This window comes from Balearica regulorum, chromosome 4 (assembly GCF_011004875.1).
Source record: "Balearica regulorum gibbericeps isolate bBalReg1 chromosome 4, bBalReg1.pri, whole genome shotgun sequence".
Classification (NCBI taxonomy): domain Eukaryota; kingdom Metazoa; phylum Chordata; class Aves; order Gruiformes; family Gruidae; genus Balearica; species Balearica regulorum.
In genome coordinates, this window is record NC_046187.1 from 45,777,783 (window position 1) to 45,800,164 (window position 22,382).

Consider the following 22,382-nt stretch of genomic DNA (forward strand, 5'->3'; position numbering starts at 1 on the left):
GGAAAGCCATTATTTGTGCTATTTGTCATTGTGGTTAAGAGCATCAAATAACCTATATCCTTTACCACCAGCAATGCATCTGTTTGGCCTCAACTGGCAGTTGCAGCAAACTGAAAATGATACATTTGAGAATGGAAAAGTGAATTCTGATACTGTGCCAACACATCCTGTAACAGTACCTGCTGGAGAAAATGGTAAGTGAAACAGGCACCAATTTCTCTCCTTCTTTTGAACCGTTTCCTTTCTTTGTGTCTTATTTACATCACCAGATTTTAACACTTTTCCCCCAAAATTCTGTATATTTAATGAAAGTATAGAGCATTTGTAAGTAATAGTAATTTTAAATAGGCATGTAGATATTAAACAGTTGTATTTCAATTGAAAAGTGTGCACCATTCCTCCTGCCTAGCATGTGAAAGGAGAGATGAATCCTGTGCAATAATGTTGATCTTAGTAGGAAAGCTGGCTGCCAACCAAGATTCCTCATGGGAATTTACACGTAATAGTTGATGAGAATAGAAAAGCTGTCATCACATCCAGAGAAGCAGAACCTTCGCTTATGCTAAAATCCTTGATAACCTAATGATCGTTGTGGGGTCCTCGGAAATAGCAGGATGGTGCTGAGACTGGCTTGGACCATCCTGCCTGGGGTGGCTGGGGTCTCGTGCTGCAGAAATGGGCACAACAGAGCCAGGGAGCCCGAGGTGGTAGCACGTGCTATTTTGTAAGGGGGACCTGATACCAAGATTCACTCTTTGGGAGCCCCAATGAGCCCTGAATAGTTTTCAGACCAAAGCCTTGTCTGTGACAGAGGGACTTAATCTCTTTTTCTAACAGGCTGACACCAGAAAAGGCTCTTCAGGGGACTTTTGCATATTTTCAGAGCTTCTTTCTTAGCTGTGTGTAGAAGGCAACTCATGATCACAGAGCTTCTTATGGCACGATGACCTTGCTGTGCAATGGCTTGTGTTTTTCTCTGTAGATGATGATGTTTTCTTCTTTTTTTTTGTTTCTCTCTGCAATTTAATAGGTCAGGTATAATATTTTCATTTGTTTTCTCAAAGTCTCTAGCATATAATATTGAGTCTGAATCATCCAACCAATAGATAAAGAAAAAAAAAACAACCAAAACTTTATTAATTTTGTTGTTGTAGGAGCTTTTAAAATACAAACCACATAAAGGGATTATTTTTTATCGACCTTTTTCCATGTTGCCCTTTAAGATTCTCAAAACATTTAAAAGCCTGTGCACTTTTGGCTAACAGAGGCTTTAAAATCAATAGTTTTTGAATGGAAAACTTGATTTAAATGGTTGATGAATGCGGTGTTTGCTTCATTACACAAAAATCCATTTTCCCTTTCACAAGGTAGAGCTGACCTTCTTACCACTGAGGAGGGGGAAGCCTCTGCCAGCAGTTGACATCTTGAAAATTTTACAAGTTATCACAGCTCCAAGTTATAGAAAAGATACAGCTCAGCTCATTCTTTTTGTCATCTTTGTAAGCATATGAAACTTCTCCAGTAGGACTTCTTCTTTTCTCATTTCCTTTACTCTACTGCCTTGTTCTTGCACTTAGATATTCATTATCTCTTTCTGTGTTCTTATTTGTTTTGAATGAATAGTAAAAAGCTACTGTATGGTTAATGAATATTGATGCTGCGGTGACAGCTCATCATCCCACTGTCTTCTGCCCTGAGTAGCCAATATATTTTCTTGTATAAAGTATACACATATTTTTGTAAATACTTTATAAATATAAATTGTTCTTTTTCCCTTGATAATTTTTAAATTTTTTTACAAATTAAAGCCTGTTATACTTTGCCTCAAAAATAAAATTAAATAACAAAAATATGAAATCCCATTTTTCATTCTTTATGTCCCTAAATACTGTACAAGAGATCAGGGTTAATTTCATCCACTGTTAAAATGCTCTCCTCTGCAGAATATGGTAAGTGGTCATTTATCACCATACATCAATAACCAAACAACAGACAGACCAGAGAATACACATTTTAAACCACAAAAAGTAAGTTAAACAGAAAGGAAAGTGTGATGACTAGATGTGAAATTTAAGGAGGGGTCTCCTGTATTATCATACTAGGTACTGAAAACTGTAAGGAAGAATCGGTCAAGCCTTAGTTTGGATATTTGGACAGCTGTACAACTTTCAGTACTGCCGCTCTTTAGCCCCCAGTGTAATAGTCTGTTACTCTGATTCAGGTGGGAGAAATTCCTAGTGTTGTATGGGCCTGGCAATTTTTTTCAGTCTGTCTTGTATAAACTATGGATAATCCTGGGCCTGCTTTGGTCAAAAAATCATAGCCCACTGTGGCTTAGATCCCAGGTATTCATTTGCCATTCAGAAGTACAGTACTTTGTGTGATGAATTAGCAAAGCTTAATTCTTGAAAATGCATCCTTACGACTTCTGAAGAAAATCCAGCTGTGGTTTACCTAGAAATAGCTAGTCATAAATTGACAGTAAAAGCATGTTAAATCATCCTTAAATGCAAGTAATTTGTTAATTGAAGCTTGAATGTCTGAACAAGCCTTTTCCAAAGGTTTTTTGTTTGTTTCCTTTGTGGATTATTTTTTTCCTCTCCCGGTGCTTCTCTCTATATTAACGGCTGGCAACATATCACATGCTTATCTCGACAGGCGTGATTCAGGGCTGCAAAGGTGGCATAAGAATGTGTGTTTTCTATGGATATGATGAATTTTATAGAGCATGTCAGCATGGGTTCTCCAAAGTAATGTGTAAGCCATTCTTAATCAAATACAAACATTTACTTGAGGTGTGTCAGTGCTTTATCTGTTTTTATAACTAGGCAACAGAAAAAAAAGGTTAACAAACAGAGCTTGTTTAACCGTTGTGTTCTAGCAGTTGGTCACATCTCATGTGTTGCTGGCTTTACTTTACGTCATGTAAAATCTGAGTGCAATTCAGAAATACTTTATAATAATTTATGCTTAATCACAGATTTTTAAAAAATGCAAGGGAAGAAAAAATGAACAGGAAAAGAAAGGGGCACTTCTTTTGGCTTACTTAAATGCACTTTTTGAGATTATACTCATTAAAATACATTATGCTTGCTTTAACTGATATATATTGAGCTTTTTTTTTGTTTATAGTATCTCATGTCAATTAAAGGTATAGTCACTTCTTAATTAGATGTTACATTGTATTTTCTTTCTAAGAAGGTATGTTTTTAAGGAGGATTTTTATTTCATTTCTTGAAATGGTTGTTGCAGAAGGATGTGTAGCAGATGTCTCACAGAAACAAATCTAAATATAAAGTTATTCAATGGAATGGGAGAACATGCTATTGAGTGTGAATCCAGCCTTGTAACCTAATATTCTAATTAGTACTGCCTTTGAAGGATGGAAAATGATATTATGTGTGACACTATACAGCAATTATTGTTTAGCATTTTTGTGGTTTGGTTGTGCATTCATTTTTATTCTGTGTTCTAGATACTCTGTTATTCACAGTGTATCTTGTGTTTTAATCTATAGCATGTTTGCAAATAAGGAGAGGGAGTTTGGCTTCATGTCATTTCAGTGATGTTTGTGAATTATTTTTCTTGTATAATAATTAAATATTGTGTATTGCTTTAAATATTTGTTTAGCTCAGGATTTTGTCCACCCTAACCTCAGACAGTTGCAGTACAATTTACGAATAATAAATATAACAAATATTTTACCTATTAATTAGCCACAATGCATTGGCTTATTGGGATCATAAATGCATGATATAATGATTGTATGTATTAGATAGTATGTGATACAGCAAATTAATGTATTTTTTTAAATTATATAAGTGTTATCTAACAATATAAGTACAAATCATGATATAAATATTATTTACCTATAAATATTTTCATGTATTTGTATTACTGTCATTTGGGGAGGGTCTGCGAAAGAAGAAATTTTGGGCATAGAGACAAAGTATAGTGAAAGAGAATATATTCAGAAGTGTAGGTATTTCAAAATTTAGTTTCTTATTTGGACTGTTATGTCATTATGGAATTGTGTGAATGGATGTGACATTTTGTATTTTGATTTAAAGCTGTGTGTAAGAACTGTTACTGTTTAGAATGCAAAAGGAAATGATGACACTACTAAGATTTTTCTGATGCCCATTGAGATGCAACAGGACACCAAGAATAATTAACACCCTGTCCTTAGGAGGGCAAAAAAGTAGTGACGATTTTGAGAGAGGTAGTGCGGCGTTAAAGGGGCATGTGGCTACAGGGTAAAAATACCTCTTTTTTGGTGAAGAAAATGGGAGTCCATAAGATCATTATCTGCTAAGGATAAATGTTGAAGTCCAGTGATAGGCATTCCTGGCAAGTTGGTCAAAATGTTGGATAAAGTGCACCTACTCAAGCTATCTAGTTCATCTTTTCAGTAGGAAGAGGTAGTTGTTTTTCATCTCAAATGTAGAAAGAGAGGAAGTTGCAGATCAATACTGCAGCAAGTGTTTATTGTTTAGTGATTACCAGTCATCGGTGTGTGAATTTATACGATACAACATGCTTAAATTTGAAGGAAGTGGTAAGAAACAAATGCTTAAATGAATCGAAATAGTGACTACAGATCCATCTTCTAGAATAACACATGAATATTGTGAAAGGTTAAGTCCAAAGTTAGAAAAGCATCAGACTCATCCTGAAAAGTGTAAAAAAATGGTTTCTCCAAGATCAGATATTTCACTGTCTCTTCTCCGCAGAACACTGATCAATATGATGATCCTGTAAGTGAGACATGTTCAGTGACTGCAACACCATTGTGGCACAGCTCTGATGATACAAGCCCCCACTCAAGAACTCTCAGTAGCGCTTCTGTACCTGTTTAATTCAACAGCAGTCTCTGTTCATCTTGGATGCACAAAAAGTGGCGAGGATGGCGAGGATCAATCTGTGACCTCACCTGGCATTTCAGATTTTAATCTAGTTTTTTAAAGTCTAAATGTTTGCAAAAAGGTTGTGTCAGTTTGTTCCATCAAATGATGAATAATGTAGAATTTGAACATAAAAGACAGGGCAGCAACAGAGCATTGTCAGTTCTTCAGAGTACTTGTATGCAAACAAGTCAGCATCACTTGAACATGCTTATCACATTCAGCGGGGTTTAGTTCAATCTCTATAATAGACTAGCTCCTGAAGAAAAGAGTATAAATTGGTAAAAACACAGCGGACTGTGAGATTGTAACTACAGTTCAATTTTTCTTTATATTGCTTCACTCAAGGCTCACATTGATGCGCCAGCTGCTTAAACGCAGCATTACTTGCTTACTCCAGAGTTGACATGTGTTGCTAAGCAAGTTCTTACACACATCTTTGCATCTTAATCTAGATTTGGCAGCACTGATTCCATCAAATTGAAGTAGGCTTTGACCCTGGCACCGGCTTCCAAGACTGCCTATGTCCAGCTGCATGGCGTGGAGTTAGTGCCTGAACATCAGATCTGAGTCTTTGGCCTCACAGACTTGATGCAAACTCATCTTAACCATCCCAGATTTTAAAGCTGAGTGGTGATGGTTTGTGCAAGCTACTTCTTTAGTAGTTCTTTTTCCTACAAATGGGGCAGGTAGAAGACACTACCACAACTAAACCACAATTTGTTTGCTGATAAGCTTTGAGAAAGGTTTGTAATCTTTGCCAGATTTGGTGTGTGCCTGTGCACCAGTGGGCAATGTGGAGATCTTGGAGCTATAGTGTCCAGTCCTGTGCTTTGCAAGGTCATCAGCTTGGGCTGGAACAGTTTTACCCCTTTCACTTATTTGATAGTGCTTCATCAGGATGGCACAGAGCCTTGCAGATTGGATGGTACTGTTCTGTACTTGAGTTGCAGTGGAGATTCAGTCTCTTAGGACTTGCCCACTTGAAGAAAAAGTTTGTTGGGGGTATCTAAAGTTTATGACTTATTTTGTTTTTTAATGCTACAACCAGTAGTCCAGTTTTTTCAGTGTTAGCATTTGATATTATGTGTCTTTTGCATGTTAGCATCTTCTTTGCTTCTTCTGGGCATTTCCAAGCCATCATCGCTGGCCTCCTAAGGCTAACTGATAGTTGCACAAATGCTTTGTAGAGAAGAATCTTTAATGCCCTTCAGTTCTTATTCCCGGTAATTGACTTGCAGGATAGATACATATTCATGATACAGAAAATAGTGAAAGTACCAGACTTTCACATGCTATTAGCCATTTTATTCAGGAGATAGTGTGGACAAGGAGGTGATAACAAGCTTGGGGCTGAGGCGAGGGAGCAAAGAGGACGTAGGCGTTATGGGGAGCAAAGGCATAAGGACATAGGCACAATGGAGCAAGAAACTGCCTTTCTTTTGGGGGAACACAAGAACAAAAAATAGGAAACTAGAGCTGTAGACATTGTTGGTGTGTATTAGTTCTTGACTGCTTCTACTGTATATTAGTCTTGACTGCTTATGTTTATCTATTATTCTTAAAATCTGTACGCTGCATTTCCCTTTACCTTCAATTTTTCTAGTGTGAGACTTTATGCTGGAAAACCCTGTTAAAGTACTTGGGGAAAAAAATGAATAATTTAATGTAGATCCTAAAACAGTTTCCGTAATACTAGTGCTTAGGGAAGTTACCATATTTTTACTTGGTAGGTATTTGCAGTATCTTTGCCTTTTTATTTCCAAATCAGTGAATTCCCTGGGATCTTGTATTCCGAAAGATTGTCAGGTAACATTTTTCTGAGGTGATTCCAAATATTTCATGGTTTATTTGAAGGATGATTGAAAGCAAGAAAGGAATACTAATTTTTGATCTCTTATTATTCTAACCTCTCAGGAAAATTAGGGGGATTTGCACAAGAAAACAACACTATAGATTCTGGAGAACTTGATATAGGCCGAAGAGCGATACAAGAAGTTCCCCCTGGGATTTTTTGGAGATCACAACTCTTCATTGATCAGCCACAATTTCTAAAATTCAATATATCCCTTCAGAAAGATGCATTGATTGGAGTATATGGCCGAAAAGGCTTACCACCGTCACACACTCAGGTGAGAACTGCTTGCATTAAAAGTAGGACACTATTGAAAACTGTGAGCTTGTATATTTTGTCTTTTTTCTTTCTCAGGATTACATCCTTTTCCATTTTGCTGATACTTATTTTTACTTTTTATACTTTGTTGATCTCATGTGATGTCAAAGACATTTATAAAACTGTAAGTGATGGGATCTAAAATGGTGGGGGGAATTCTTACTGATGAGCTGTTCTGAATGCCATGAGCAATGATGATGCTTTAGATATGAAGTTGTTTCATGCAGAATTTGTAGGTGTTTTTTTTCTTCTGTGGTATATAGACATATCTTTAAAAACCTAAGCAAACTAATACAGCATCTTCTGACCACACTTGTGATCAAGAGTGCCTGGCAAAGACTGCATTTGCCAAATTTCCAAGCAAGAAGACAACAGGTGTTTTAAGGAAGTTTCAGTTTGTTCTACAAGTAAATGCTACAGTATTTATAGCTTGGTGTCTTACTAAATACATAAAAGAAAAATATGTAATATGTGTATATGAAGATACAGTGAACTGGGGTTGTAAAAGTGTCAGTCTTCACTAGACTTTTAGTGTCTTGAAACTTTGTTCTTAAGTGTCCACCCCTCAGAAGGTTTCTAATGAGACTTTTTATTGCATATGCCGATGCATTTGCCTAGTAACAAAGAAACACTTTCTATCCATAGCTATAGAAAAGTTAAAATATAAAAGAATGACTAGTCTCTGGATTGGTAGGAGAGAGAGAGAATCATTGTCCGAGATTATATTTTAGAATCAATTGTATTCAGATTTTATTTTTAATATTTAAAACCCTCCTTGTTTAGATTTCTTGCAGCTCAGTATTTGTCCAAGTGCTGGCTCTGAACCATTGTTCCACCTGATAAGGGAGTTGAGCTCATGGTCTTCTACTCCATTTAGAGAATTATGCAACATCTTACCGATTGTTATTTTTTTTAAGTATATGGATTTGCCCTGGACACAACTCTGAGTATATCAGTGTAATGGTATAATTAGAATGAAGCTTGACTGATTATGCCTGATACACAGTGGCAACAGCAAATCCATAACTGCAAAATTCAAAGATTTCTTTTTAATCCCACATTTTATTATTTTTATGTGCACTGTTTAATTTTTTTTTTTCTTCAGACATAACTTTTAAAAGACCAAGATCATCGAAATATTGCTAATTATATCACCTATTTAGCAGTCGCAAACCACAGAGGAAGAATTAGGGTCAGCAAAAAATCAGCTAAAATCACAGAATGTTACATTAGCTTTATTTTTTAGTTTAGTTTCCATTAAACTACAAACAATTTACTGAACGCAGAAAATGCACTTATGTTTATTTAAAAATTTGATCCTTATAAAAATGATTAAATGGATTTTCTTCAGACCTTCACATGTGAACACCCACCCTCAGGCTGACAACAAGCATGAGAAATTCTAGCTGAAAGAAAATTGATTCAGAAAGTTATCAGCCATTGGAAATAGGGGTTTGGAATACAAATGCCATCTCAACGATAACAATAATAACAGGAGCTAGGGAAATACATGTGTGGCAAGAATGAATAAAAATGAAGAAGCTGATCTGGACTGTGCAGTTATATGAAAAGTTATGCAAGTAGATACATCTATGAAAATGATCCTTCCTTGATTCCTTATCCTGGCAAAAGATTGAAATAGGGCTGCCCTTTGTCCAAACAATTGGGAAAAGGAAATAACTAAATGTTTTCCATCATCTGTGTTACACAGACTCCTTTCCCTTTGGATTTCTACTACCCAAGTGGTTATTCATGTTTAAGTATGATACAACAGAAAGAATCATATGTGAATCCTGCTACTATATCTTACATAGTTTCTGTGACATTTTGGATATATTGTTCCCAGGATATAGGTAGCTCTCTTGTCCTATTTTTGCCTGATACATAATTAGAGTATTTTTTACAAACCATTTGACTAACATTTGATACGTTGAAAAATTAGGCATGCTTACTTATCAGTGCCCTGGTGAACTTCTAGGGCTGCTGAAGATTCTCAGGGGTGTGGGGTTATCAGAATGTTTATATGGCCTTGAACCCAGTGATGTCTGGTTTAGGTACCTGAGATGAACCATGTATGTAATCTCCTAAAAAATGCAGTTCCAGTGAGCGGATGGGGGGTTTTTTTGTGACTGTGCTCCAGCACATGGGGGAAAAAATTGGAGTAAAATATTTCCCAACAGTTTAGGCCTTTCTGCTACAAAGTCCTAATCACAGTACTTTGATGACGACAAAACGTGTACTGGTAAAATATGTATTTCACCAAGGTAGTGCATATAAGCAAAATAAGGTATTTAGGTAAAAGGACGTCTAATGAAATAGAACATTGCGGTTTGCAAGCATAAATCTATTCATTGTTTTCTTATTTCCCCTAACCCTTATGGCTTGTACTGATAGAAGTTCTTAACTGCAAGCTAGGCATAGCTGGCAGGGGCAGACTAACAGCTAATTCTGGGCTTCACTGCATATCCTTCCATCGGATGAGGCAGCTTACTCCTATAGCTCCAGGTGTCATAGGAGCATATCAGAAAAATGGATGAATGTCCATGCTGGGCCCATGTAGCCCAGCATTCTGTCTGTGATGGTGGCCATTAGCAGGTACGTAGAGGGTAATATAGCAGCATGACAGATTTGTAGTGATTCTTCCTACAACACACTCTTGGCTTCAAGCATTTTAAGCTGAAGGACTTCCTGAGTCAAAGGTGCTTGCTGTCTTTGTATTTTATAACCTTCAACAGTTTCTTTTTTCCTGTGAATTTGCCTAGGTCACCTTTGAACCTATGGAAGCTTTTAGCATTCGTGACATTTGCAGCAAGGAGTTTCACAGCTTAACTATACATCTCACAGTATACTCCTCAGTGTGTTTTGAGGCAGCCTCCTGGTAGTTTTAGTTTGACACCCTGTCGGTAGTGTTTCGGAAGAGACAGTGGAGAGCTTCTCACCAATTTCTTCTCCATGCCACCCTTGATTTGTCAATCTCTAGTGTCCTCAATGACTTGTATTTTTTCATCTATTTAGTCATTCATTGTATGAAAGTTGCTTCAATCCTTTGATCGTCCTTGTCCTTTTCTGAACGTTCTCGTTTTACTACAGCCTTTTTGAGATGGAGAGACCAGAACAGCACAGAACATAGCAGATGTTGAACTACAATGGTTTCATGCAATGCCTTAATGATGTCTGTTGGGTTTTTTTAATCATAGCAATTAAATTTCCATAGATCTGTCTACCATAGCTCCAAGACCTCATCCCAGAATGATAAAAGTTGGCTCAGAGCCTATCTCTGGATGTGTAAAGCTAGGGTTCTTTCATGAGGACTTTGAAAAGTAGGATCTCACCCATATGTATCACTTCATGTCTGCATCTCTTGAGTGCTATCTGCCCTTATCTCCTAGTCACGGAGTGACAAGTGCTAATAACAAAATTTATGCAAATGAGCAACTGCTGCCTGTTTCTCAAACGTCAGTATTTGAATTTTCAGATCTTATGCTAAATAATAGATAACTGATTACTACCTGCACTCTGCCAGCATTCATAAAGTTTCCTTACCAGCTGTCCCCCTCCAGTATCTTTGCTCATATGCCTATGATACCCTACATGTGTAACCACACACCTCCATCCTCTTTAGCTCCCTCCTTACAGCTTTGGTGTTTCTATGAATGTCTGCCTTCTCTCCATGTCATTTTTGGCTATAATGCAAAACTTGCATATTACATTTGCCACCTCGTTCTCCACTTCTCTCCCAGACACTTTGCCTGTCTATCCACCTCTTTTTTGTATCCATTTAAAACCAGACAGTGAGTTAAGAGGAAACTGGAGTCTGTCTTTCCATAGCTGCACAACCTCTTGATGCCAGTTATCCTACCACCGCAATGGACATAAGGAAAGTAGATAGAAATGAGCTTGGGAAAGATCTCAAGAATTATTTTTTTTTTGTTTACACCCTCGTCTTGGAACAGGATTGATTTCTATCAGTTGCTTAGCATTTCTTCATAAAATAATAACAGAACACAATAAATGTAAGTCTCCTCCTGTCCCATAACCCAAAATAATAGGCATACAGCATGTAGGAAATGGTTTGATATATTGTAATCCAGACAGAATTTTTGGTTGTGTTTCTGTATTGTCTTTAGGTACCAAAATCAGTCTCAAGCACAGCCACTGTGTATGTGTCACTGACCGATCCGAGATGCATAGTTCTCTCTTTCTGGGGAATCATAAATAAATCAACCAGAAATAATTGACAGTGGCTGCCCATTCAAAACCCAATCAATGCAAGCCTGAATGTCTTTGTGACACTTTCTAAAAATGTCAGTTCCATTGCAGCCACAGAATCAATAAGTTTATTTAAAGAGACTTTAAGAGTAAAAAAAGGACTCTGGTTTAAAGCAAAACTGAATGGAGCGGTAGGGCAAATCACCACATTTAGACTCAATACAAAGGTCAATTTATCCTCATAGAAGGAAAATAAAATTAGTATGTTTTTTGCTTATGAAGATAGTGGGTTTTCCAGCCTGTTTCTGTTATTGTGTCCTAAATATAAAAAAGCAGCCTTTAAAAGGGTTAAGATCAATTACTGTTTTTTGCTGGGGGACAGACTGAACAGTACATTCCTCTCTGTATGCCTTTTAAAATGTAGTCTAAAATGGTGCTCTGGTAATAGCATATGTCCTTATTACATTACAAATACAAAACCATTAATTGTACCATGCTTGTCAGCCATTAGTATACTCTTTGTGGTCAATAAAGTAGTGTAATCACTTGTTCCTTTATCAAAAATACGGTTTTAATCAGAAATTGTCCTCCTACAAAAAATGATCCTCTGCAGTGTACAAATTACAAGGTCGCTCCTCATGTCCATAACTGACTTGTTAAAACTCAGAACTCCCTGAGATTTCTCTTTTTTAAAAAATAGTGAAAAATGTGACCAGAAAATGTTCTTGAGTCAGGCAGGAGGAAAAAAAAAAACAAACCACTCTATAATTGTTTTTTTCTCTCTCACAAAATAAGATAAATATTTAATTCTCTGACAAATGAGAATGTTGAATGGTTCTGAATAATTGGTGCTCTCCCAAAACGGTTGCATTCATTTTCATGTGGTGCTGCACCTACATTCAGAGGGACAGCATACCAAGGTACCAGCTTCTGCACATCCTGATCGCATTATGCTCTATTCTGCTGGTTCAGACGTGGCTGGAAAAATGTTTCAGGTGTTGATAAAGGCATATTAACTATGCATTTCCTTCACATCCTGAATGGTAGGAAGATAATTCTGATTACTGGGGAGGAACATTATTAGAATAGCAGTGAATTTTGGCCTGCAATTTCAATAAGAGAACATTAGTACTTAAACCCTTGTTCCAGGACAAAGGCTATTGTGTTTTCTTTTGTCCTGGGAGCAGTTTCTTAAGGTTACAAGTCAGGGTGTAAAAACCACTGATTTTCTGGTCTCAGTAACAGATGTTATCCTAGCTCAGGTGAATCAGCGGTTTCACATACTGGCCTTTACTTTAATAGGCCCTGGATGTAATTCCATTTGAGAGAGATCTCAAACATGTGGGAAGATTGAAGGTTTACGTGTTACAGTTCACTTCATATAATAAACACGTGTGAGGGTAAAAGTGAAGCTGTGAACAACTCGGCAAGAAAAGCAGAGACTCTCTACCACAAGAAAGAATGCTCTTTAATTTGCCTACCTGTTGAATTTTGCTATATATGCGTTGATCTTTACATGATAAATGTGCAGAAGACATCTTTCAAGCCATGACAGCAGAATCCCAGATAGTGTAAATCAGTGCAGGGCCCAGAGCAGATTTAGTCCCCCAGGTGCTATTAGTGCTAGTTAAGATTAACACGCATAAAACCTTGTGTTGTGAGTTTGCTTGTATCGGCTGAGATGCTGCTAGATTTTTCCAAGCCCCACTGATCAGAGAGTCATGGAATCATTTGGGTTGGATGATGATTGTTAACAATGTGATGGTTGTTAACAAAACAGTATGTGCTGTCCTTTGACTTGAGGTACCATGGTTTTTCGCCAGTTTGTCATTTTCTGCAGTTGTAGTGTTTAATGCTTTCCGTCTCCTCTTTTGGGCTTCAGTGATAGGAAGAGCTCTTGCTCTCCTTCCTTCAGTACATCCAAAGGGAATTGAACAATTTAATCCTTCATCTGAACCTAATGAAAAGCAAAGTAGCTTATTGGTGTTGGATATTATTATTAACCCATATGCACATAACACACTTTGAAAGTTAGCTCTCACGTGTAATTCAAGTGGCAGTCATGACTGCAGATTCATTTCAACTGATGTTTTCTTCCCCCAATATATGTAATAGGTTCATTGGCCACTTGTCACTGAAAACCCTACTCTAATAAGCATGAGGACTAGTTTGCATTTTTGTTTGAAGTCCTAGCAAGGGGCAAAGAAATAAGCAAGGGCTGGTTTCAGCTCCTACTTCCCTGTTCCAAAAGAAAACTCTTGGTCAAAATACAAGCGTATTGTCAGGATGTTGTGGGGAAGCTGGTGGTGCCATGGGTCATCCCATGACTTGTTAAGCTCCTGTCTATTCCTCCCCACAGTACGACTTTGTGGAGCTCCTGGATGGCAGCCGGCTGATTGCGAGGGAGCAACGCAACCTGCTGGAATCAGAGCGAGCAGGGCGGCAGGCAAGGTCTGTCAGTCTCCACGAAGCAGGTTTTATCCAGTATTTGGATTCTGGCATCTGGCACCTGGCCTTTTATAACGATGGGAAAAATGCGGAGCAGGTGTCTTTTAATACCATAATTATAGGTAAGCATAATCTTCAAAGCTCTTACCAAATGCTAGGCTCTGGTCAGGTTTTCAGGAATACAGAGATAAGTTTTCATAGTTGAATGATCTGACTTTTTTTCACAGGTTTTTCATTCACATTGTTTCCTTTGCTACTCAGAACAAGATGCAGAATATCTATTTTAATTACTTGGTCTAAAGCATAAGGAGTGTACCTTCTTGTAAAACAGTGCTTGGAAAAGAGGACACTGTTTTGAAGTATTTGTTAAATGGCACAGGGCTGGAGTTTAAGTATGGAGGTCATACGGTTTTACCTCATAATTTGAGGCTTTTTGTTGGGATGTGGTGTCGTAAGATGCTAGAGGCATCAGCAATAGAAAATCACAGCTATTCGTGCTCTTCAAACAAACCAAACGTAAACACTTCTCTTGGAGCGAGAGCACGCTGTCAGTTAATAGTGGTTCAAATGATAGGTACTTCATGTGGTGGGCGTCTGAATTATCCTCCTTTTTTTTTCTCTTTAGAGTCTGTGGTGGAATGCCCCCGAAATTGTCATGGTAACGGCGAATGTGTTTCTGGATCCTGCCATTGCTTTCCTGGGTTTCTGGGCCCCGATTGTTCGAGAGGTAAATCAACCCAATGCTTTTCTCAAGTCAGCTTGAGCAAGCATGAAGACAAATACATCAGGAAAGCAACTGGCATGTGACTTGCTTCTTAGATGTTCTTCTTTACAAAGCTTGGTGAAGAACTTGATTTTAATTTTTCTGCCTTGGTTTATTTCACAGCAGCCTGCCCAGTGCTGTGTAGTGGCAACGGGCAGTACTCCAAAGGGCGCTGCCTGTGTTACAGTGGCTGGAAGGGCACCGAGTGTGACGTGCCTACAACTCAGTGCATCGATCCCCAGTGTGGGGGCCGGGGCATTTGCATCATGGGCTCCTGTGCCTGCAACTCTGGATACAAAGGAGAAAACTGTGAAGAAGGTAAATGAGTAAATATTTACCCCAGCACCTGCTGTTGTTGGTCAGGTATCCAGCTGGCACATCCAGCTTTATTGATTTTGCTAGATCTAGATCATATGCACTAGTGATGTTTCTTCAAAAACCATTTTAGAATACTGAAAATCAAGTTTGGGAATCACTAGTATCACTGAATTCTACAGAATAATTATATTTTATTTATTCTCAAGTAATCAGTGAGAAAATTCTTAATAATGTGTAGTATCTTTTTGCTAGCCAGTATATTTTTATTTGTTTTTTTCTGGCTGAGGTCAGCTAAGAAGAAAGCACACAAAATAGATGTTGGAATACAGGAAGACTTATTGAATTTTCACAGTATAGAATAAATCATTAATGTATTGCATTTGTTAGTGATCTTTTCCACCAACCACATTGTGAAAGTGCTGATTCAAATGCATCAGAGTGAAAAATGATGCATCATTTTTGTATTCCAGAAATGTGCATAATAATATTCATTCTCATGTGCTGCAAAATGCAGTTCATTTTCAATTCTACTTTTTCAGGGAGTAAAAAGTGCCATTTTCTTCCTCAATCAAATTGATTTTATTGATCTCCACGTACAAAGTAATGCAATTAAGTCTCTGGAATTAAATTTTCAGACCATTGACCCTACAAGTGTAACATTTTATTGAGTCAAATTGCTAAATTAAATCTCGTCATCTAAAGCACATTAAAGTGAATTAAGACAGATAGACAGTATGCAACTCATTTATTTCTGAAACAAGTTGAGGGTCCTGTACAGCTGTCAAAACTCTGTAGCAGTGGATCGGGTCAGTTGATAACCAAGTGCTGCAGGGAATCCAACACGCATTACGCTGTGATTAGGCAGAACAGAGATCAGTTGCCCAAGACCCAAAGCCAATCTTGTTGTAATTCAGAAAAATTAGCAAACCTTGAAAGGTTCTCCATTAACTCAGCGGTAGGCTGTAAATGTCTTGATGTCAGTTATGTGCACACACATATTTCACAATACCAGAAAGGGATGTGGAAGCAAGGTGTTTTTACAAACAAAATTGCTGCTATGCACTTAGTGACAATAAAGAGTGATTTACCTTGTTGCCAAAGAAGGGAGGCTGGCACCAAGATGCCTTGGTCCACTCTGTCTTTTCCTCTCTCGTTGCAATGAAACAAAGGTGAACTTCTCAGCTTCAACCTACTAATGTTTACTTTTAAGTGCAAAGCTACCTATTTCACAAGGTCTTAAAATGTGGATTAAGCCCAAAAGTGCCGTGAGCATCTAGAGGTTGATGACTGTTGTTAGGAATTACAAGTTTGAGCTGACCTTTCTCATCTTCCCACAGCTAATTGCTTGGACCCAGCCTGCTCGAGCCATGGCGTGTGCATCCACGGTGAGTGCCACTGCAACCCGGGCTGGGGTGGCAACAACTGTGAAATCCTGAAGACGATGTGCCCTGACCAATGCTCTGGCCACGGCACCTACCTTCAAGAGAGTGGTACCTGCACCTGTGACCCCAGCTGGACAGGTCCAGATTGCTCCAATGGTAAGGGTTAAAAGCACTCACATTTTGTAAAATGATGACGTCTTGAATAGCAGCATTTTAATGACATTACTGTGTTAGGACCTGGCTTGCTGAGCTGATGGAAGTCTTTGAGTTGACTTCAGCATGAACTATGAATTGATTCAAAGGTTCAAAATAATTGATGAATTTGAAGTATTTGAAAATCAATGTATTTGTTGGTATCTTTTAGCTGCCTTCACCTGGTAACTTCAGGTACTTCACTTCCAAGTACAGAATGTTCTTTGTGCTCTATGTATCATCTTACCTAATACATCTATTTAGAAACTTAAAACAACACTAGTGAAAATAGAGACAGTAACGTTTTAAAAATCTCTCCAGCCAATTGGATGTATTTTTCTTGAAAAACAGCATTCCAGTTTGAAGCAGAGGGAATGCAAGAATGAATCCTAAACAGCTCTCAAGGAAGGGTGCAGGCTGCCTGGGTTGAAGGAGTTTGTAGGAGTGAAGAAACAGGGATTTCTTGAAGTCTGAAGCTGAGCTTATTAAAACCATAGTCTTAGCTTAGATACAAAAGGAGAAAATGACTGGAGCTGCTATCACAGAGAGCAGAATCTAAATATTTATAAAGTATGACAGCAGCCTTTTGACAAATACGAGGTTTTAGAATATTGTTTGGTAGCCACGTATCAAAAGAGAAATCATGTCTAACTGTGAGACATATATTTGTCTAAAACAGTTCATCTAACAACTCAGATGATTTTGTTAATGAAAACTGAACACATGGGCTAGCTGGGTTTATGCCAGCTTATGAATAAATATAACTTTTTCATGAGGAACCATCTTTTTAAAAACAAATGTACTTCCTGACCGGGATCTGTGATACTCTATAATGGTTTATGCATACGAGAGTGATAGGACAGAGTTCCAAACAGTCAAGAAAAAGTGTCAGAGAGAAGAAAATGTTGTCTTCTGTTAAATTTGTTTAGAAGAAAAAATTCTTCTCTGAACATTTCTAGCACTGAAAATGGCTGTTTGTGAGAGACCCTTTTTAGTTCTCGGGGAAAATATGGATCCTCTATTTCTTGACACAGTGTCCTCCGTGCTATTTTTGATGATTCAGTTATGTTCTGTCTTTTACTTATGTTTCAAGGAATGATTAGTCATTAAAATAACAAAATATTTCTGATCTTCTCAAATATTTCAAAAGTGTCACACTCACAAAAGAGCTTTGTAAAAATATGCACAGACTATTTACTGAAGTCATGCAAAATGACCTTCAGAGTCGTACACTAAAAAAGTAAATCTTACCCATAAACATTTTGTTAAGCTGCTGGAACTAAAAAAGAATGAGTTATTTCCATCAGAGGGGTTTATAGGTTTGAAATCAGCAGAGCTTTCCTCTATCTTCATCAGCAGTTTGTCCATTAATTAGCCCTTCAATTCCACTTCAATTAAATTAACTCTAATTAATAAGTTCATTACAAAGATTGACGCACCTTGCTCAAAGCTAGTGTGCTAAAAGCTGATAAACACCTTCACCCTAATGAAAAATTGATTAGATTGAAGAAAAATAAACCTTGCTTTCTTGGAGCTGCGTTGACGTTTTGTGACTCTAAAGTTAATCAAACCATCTTGCATCTCTTAATCAAAAATTTAATTCAAAGTAGATATAAAATGCTGTATAGGAAAAAAAGGTAGAGGGAAATTACAGCTGTCTTTCTCCATAAAGGTTTTGGGCTGTTTCTTCTGGGAAATATCACAGCTCCTTGATACTGTGTTTGATGTTCCACAGCACTTTGAGACAGAGGGTTATACTCTATGAGGGAAGAAAAACACTGTTGAATGGGAAACTGGAAACCTTTCTTGCTCTGAATGCTTCTTTCTTTTGCTGTTGAAAATAATTTCAGTCTTTTATTACTAAACTGTTTGTTGACTTTCACAAGAAAACGAAAACTAAATACAGTATTTCTGTGAACCAGTACGTGGTTACAGCCAGCTGTATGCCAAGGAACTAAAGTCCTTCAGGCTGTATTGTATCTCCTCTTGCTTTTGTGTTGTCTGCTTAGCAGAAGTAAAGTTTGCTGGAGTCTGACTAAATGAACCAAAACTGTAAATGCAAAATCTGGCAGTCTAAATTATCATCTTGTATTAGCTGAGACTTAACATGCGTTGTTTGCCCTCTGACTACCTTTGGCTGTTAACATATTTTTCAATTATTCTAGCAGTTACAAGATCCTGTTACTATATGTAAATGACAAGTTAAATTGCTGTATGTTGATTTATTTTTTTTAACAATCTATTATTTAAACCAGACTGTTCATAGCTGTCACTGATACAAATTTACTGAAAGTAAAAGAGAATCATCTTTTATATTTAACAGATGTGTCAGTATGTCAGCACAGTACTAATTTGTCTCACTAAGGATGATTCTTTATAATGAAAAAATGTGTCAGAAATGGCACAATTTTACTTTGAAAGAAAACAGGGAGCAGGGTAGGGAGAGGAAACCTTGTTAAAATGAACTTTCATTAATACTAGATTTTCACTTACAACACAATGACCTAGATATAGGGTACATTTAGTCACTAGGAGAACACTATAAGTTCTAGTAGGTCTAAGTGCCATATAATCTAAGTTACAAAAGGTTACTCTTAAAACATATGTGATCACAAAAAATACAACTGAAAATTATTCAAAGCTAACAGAAGAGCTGTGGACACTTAAGCACTGTTAAATGTGCTGGATAACTAAATGAGCATTACCATATATATAAAGCTCTGTATTCTGTTGAACACACAGTTTCTACCTGAAAATGCCTTTCACAGTAAATTCCTTTGATTTAAGTTTCAAAGATTTTGCCTTTTTTATTCTTCACATGTTGAATTAAAAAGTAGCGCTGCTAATTAATGCATACCCTCTCTCTTCCATGTGCACTCTCTGCCTCCTTTTCTCCCCCCCTCTCCTCTCGAATCCAGAAATCTGTTCGGTGGACTGCGGCACCCATGGCGTGTGCATGGGTGGCACGTGTCGCTGTGAGGAAGGCTGGACGGGCGCAGCCTGCAACCAGAGAGCCTGCCATCCCCGCTGCGCAGAGCATGGCACCTGTAAAGATGGGAAGTGTGAATGTAGCCAGGGATGGAACGGAGAGCACTGTACCATTGGTAGGCTGGCTATGCTTTACCCTGTCTTCACTGCAAAATTTGAACAGCCAGCACTGCTGGCCATACCTGAATAAGAAGTGTATTACTTTGAAGCCAGTTTCTTCAAACAGAATATTTGCACGTGTCAGTCTGTGTAAAGAAGTTGATATTTTAAGAAAGGAAATGGTTATATAATGGCTCATCAGTTCTTCATACCTAGTTTGCTGTGAAAAGGAGGTGGAAGAATTTCCTTTTCAATTTTTTCTTTTTAACTGCCTTTTGTTGAGGGGGAGATTACTTTTATTTTAAACTGTAAATATATTATTTGATTTGTGCTTTTTTATTTTTATATGATAGCTTTATGTCTTTCCAAAATGAAGCTTCCTATTGTTTTTCTTTATTTTTGTTTTGTTACGGAGAAGAAGCTCTAAAAAGTGACTTGCCTACACAAAATGCCACTTCTGCCTTGTAAAAAATGTGATCTAGCTGCCCAAAATTATCTTCTTGTCAGCATAATGCTCTATTTTAGAATTATATCAAATTTCTTACATGTAAATAATGTAACAACAGTTTAATACAGCTAATTGAAAAGAAGCCATCCTTATTACAGCATCTATGTTTCTGTAATCAAGTTAGTTCTAGCGCCTGGAAACCTTTGGAAATTACTGTGCCTTTATCGATGGAGCTTTTCTTACTCAGTTATTTACAGTCCATATGTCCCATATACAGCAGGATATCCCTTGCCACTGCACAGGGCTTGATGGTGAGCTAGCATGAGAAATTACACATGAAATTACTCAGAAAAAGTGGAGGAGGAGTTGCCAAAAGGTTTATCATTTTTATATTGATTTTGTATAGCTGTAGTGCTAAGAAATTCCCTTCCACGCTAATCCCCCTTTATGCAAGACACTGCAAGTCTGTAACAGAGGAGGAGGGTCCTATCCAAACAATTTTTGTCTCAGCATAACCACACAGAGAAACTATTGCATGACGGCAGGTAGGAAGACAAAAGGAACTGGCAATGGTCTAACTGTCAGAGATGACTAGCTTATACTTAGTTGTGTGGGGAGCATTGCACAAAGCTCAACAAAGGCTGTGACAGGACTAACAACGGGGCTCTGCAGGTATTTATAGGGCACATCTCCCAACTGTGAGAAGCATCGTGGCTAAGCACTTACAGGTGGATTTAATAGACAATGAAGTGATAGGGAAATCACAAATAATCCAAATAATAAAAAAATCCAGTAAGTAAAAAACCAACAACATAGTTTTATGTTTGGAGAGATGGAGGAGAGTCATTTAAAAGAGGTGATGTACCCAAAGCAGCAGGATAGGACAGTAAGTCTAATAGAGATAGAGCTGATGGAGGTGAATATAGCATGATTGGCTTTTGCCACAAGCTAAAAAGAGGCTGGAGAATTTTGACTTTTCGTGGATGTTTTGGAAGGGCTGTAAGTCCCAATGTGTTAGTACAGCTAAGGCATCACTGGGGCGTGAGTATCTAGAAAACAGTAAAACCCAAGGTGTGTTCCCAGGTAGCTTGCAGCCCTGACTGAGAGGCGGGGTGGTGGTGCTGTACTTGGTGGTCGTGGGAAACAGTGATGTGAGCTATGAGGGCCTGAGGCAGCTGTACTAACTGATGCCCACATCGTTGCACTAGGAAGATGACACAAGTTTTTATTTTATAGAAGGGAGTCAGGTGTGAAATAGTAAGATCGATTTGTGAATTATTTTTTACAGAAATCACAATTGATTTTTTTTTTTGTTTACTGATGAGATTGCTCAGACGTCCAAGGGAGAGGGAACCAAGGTGCATCTGCAGAATCCCAGGGAGAATCAGTAGACTTAACATTTTTGAGGCACTTCCAGAAAACGTGCTGACAAAGAGAGTAGAGAGGTGGGGAAAGAACTGCTTTCTGAACAATAAAATAAAGTAAATCTTTAGAAGTAGGATAAAGCCTTTCCCTTGACCGCTTTAACTTGCCAACGAGCAATTACTCAGCAGATCGCTCTGCTGTTGGTCTCACTGACCTTGGCAGCATTTCAAGGGTTGTAGTTATACACGGATGAACTGCTCTTGAACAATTTTTCCAACATATTAAGCACAAACAAGTTTTTCCTCAGCACTGGGCAAGCAGGTCTGTCTTCCCACCTGTTTATTCTTTAAATGGGTATTTACTTTGTGGCTGCTGCTGTAAAGATAGTTTGATTTGTTTATATTGCCCTTACAGCCTCCTAGACAAGTAATGAGGTACAGACACTAGCCTGCTGTTACATTTATTTTTCTTAGAGCTGTTTCCGTCAGGAGCCCAGTGTTATAGAGAAACCAGGTCATTTTATTGCTCATTTCCAAGAGTATTTCCACTTAGTGAAGTAAAAATTGCTGCCTCCTCAGCTTGGCAGATGAAGAGTCAAATTGCCTTTCTCTCACCTGCCCCTAGAGTAGGTAACAGCTTTTTCTGAACAATGAATTTCAAAACACAGGGGATATCAGAATGTTTCTCCATGCAAACCAGTTTTTTATTGTCACCCTCCATTTGTAATCCAGGCATTTTATGCTACTTGCAACTCTGAACATGGTAGCAGCATATTTACGTAATTTGTGTTATGAGTACGAAAGACTCCCACTCTCCCTTTATACATCTAAAAATAAATAATTGCATCCTTCTTATTTCTAAAAGTCATTAACCATTTAGCTGCAGTAGTGTGAAATGCAGATATATTTGTTGCAGATATTAGCTGAAAGTCACATGAAATGCAGCAGCCTAAATCTACAACTTCTTTGGGAAAGGAATATTCCAGAGAAGTTGTAAATTTTAAGGGCAATGCACTTTATTCATTTCTTGGGAAAGGAATAGCCCAACAGATCTCTGCACGAAATGGGGTAGATATGTATGCATTAATCACAG

The 22,382-nt window shown here is 37.8% G+C and overlaps 1 protein-coding gene across 1 annotated transcript in view; it reads left to right on the forward strand.

The window, feature by feature from the left end:
• Nucleotides 1–22,382, forward strand: part of TENM3 (teneurin transmembrane protein 3) — a 430,831-nt gene that overhangs the window by 332,027 nt on the left and 76,422 nt on the right. The window contains 7 exon segments of the mRNA XM_075751933.1: nucleotides 72–194; nucleotides 6,823–7,037; nucleotides 13,647–13,857; nucleotides 14,361–14,462; nucleotides 14,622–14,816; nucleotides 16,154–16,354; nucleotides 19,309–19,494. Coding sequence (XP_075608048.1) covers nucleotides 72–194; nucleotides 6,823–7,037; nucleotides 13,647–13,857; nucleotides 14,361–14,462; nucleotides 14,622–14,816; nucleotides 16,154–16,354; nucleotides 19,309–19,494 — 1,233 coding nt within the window.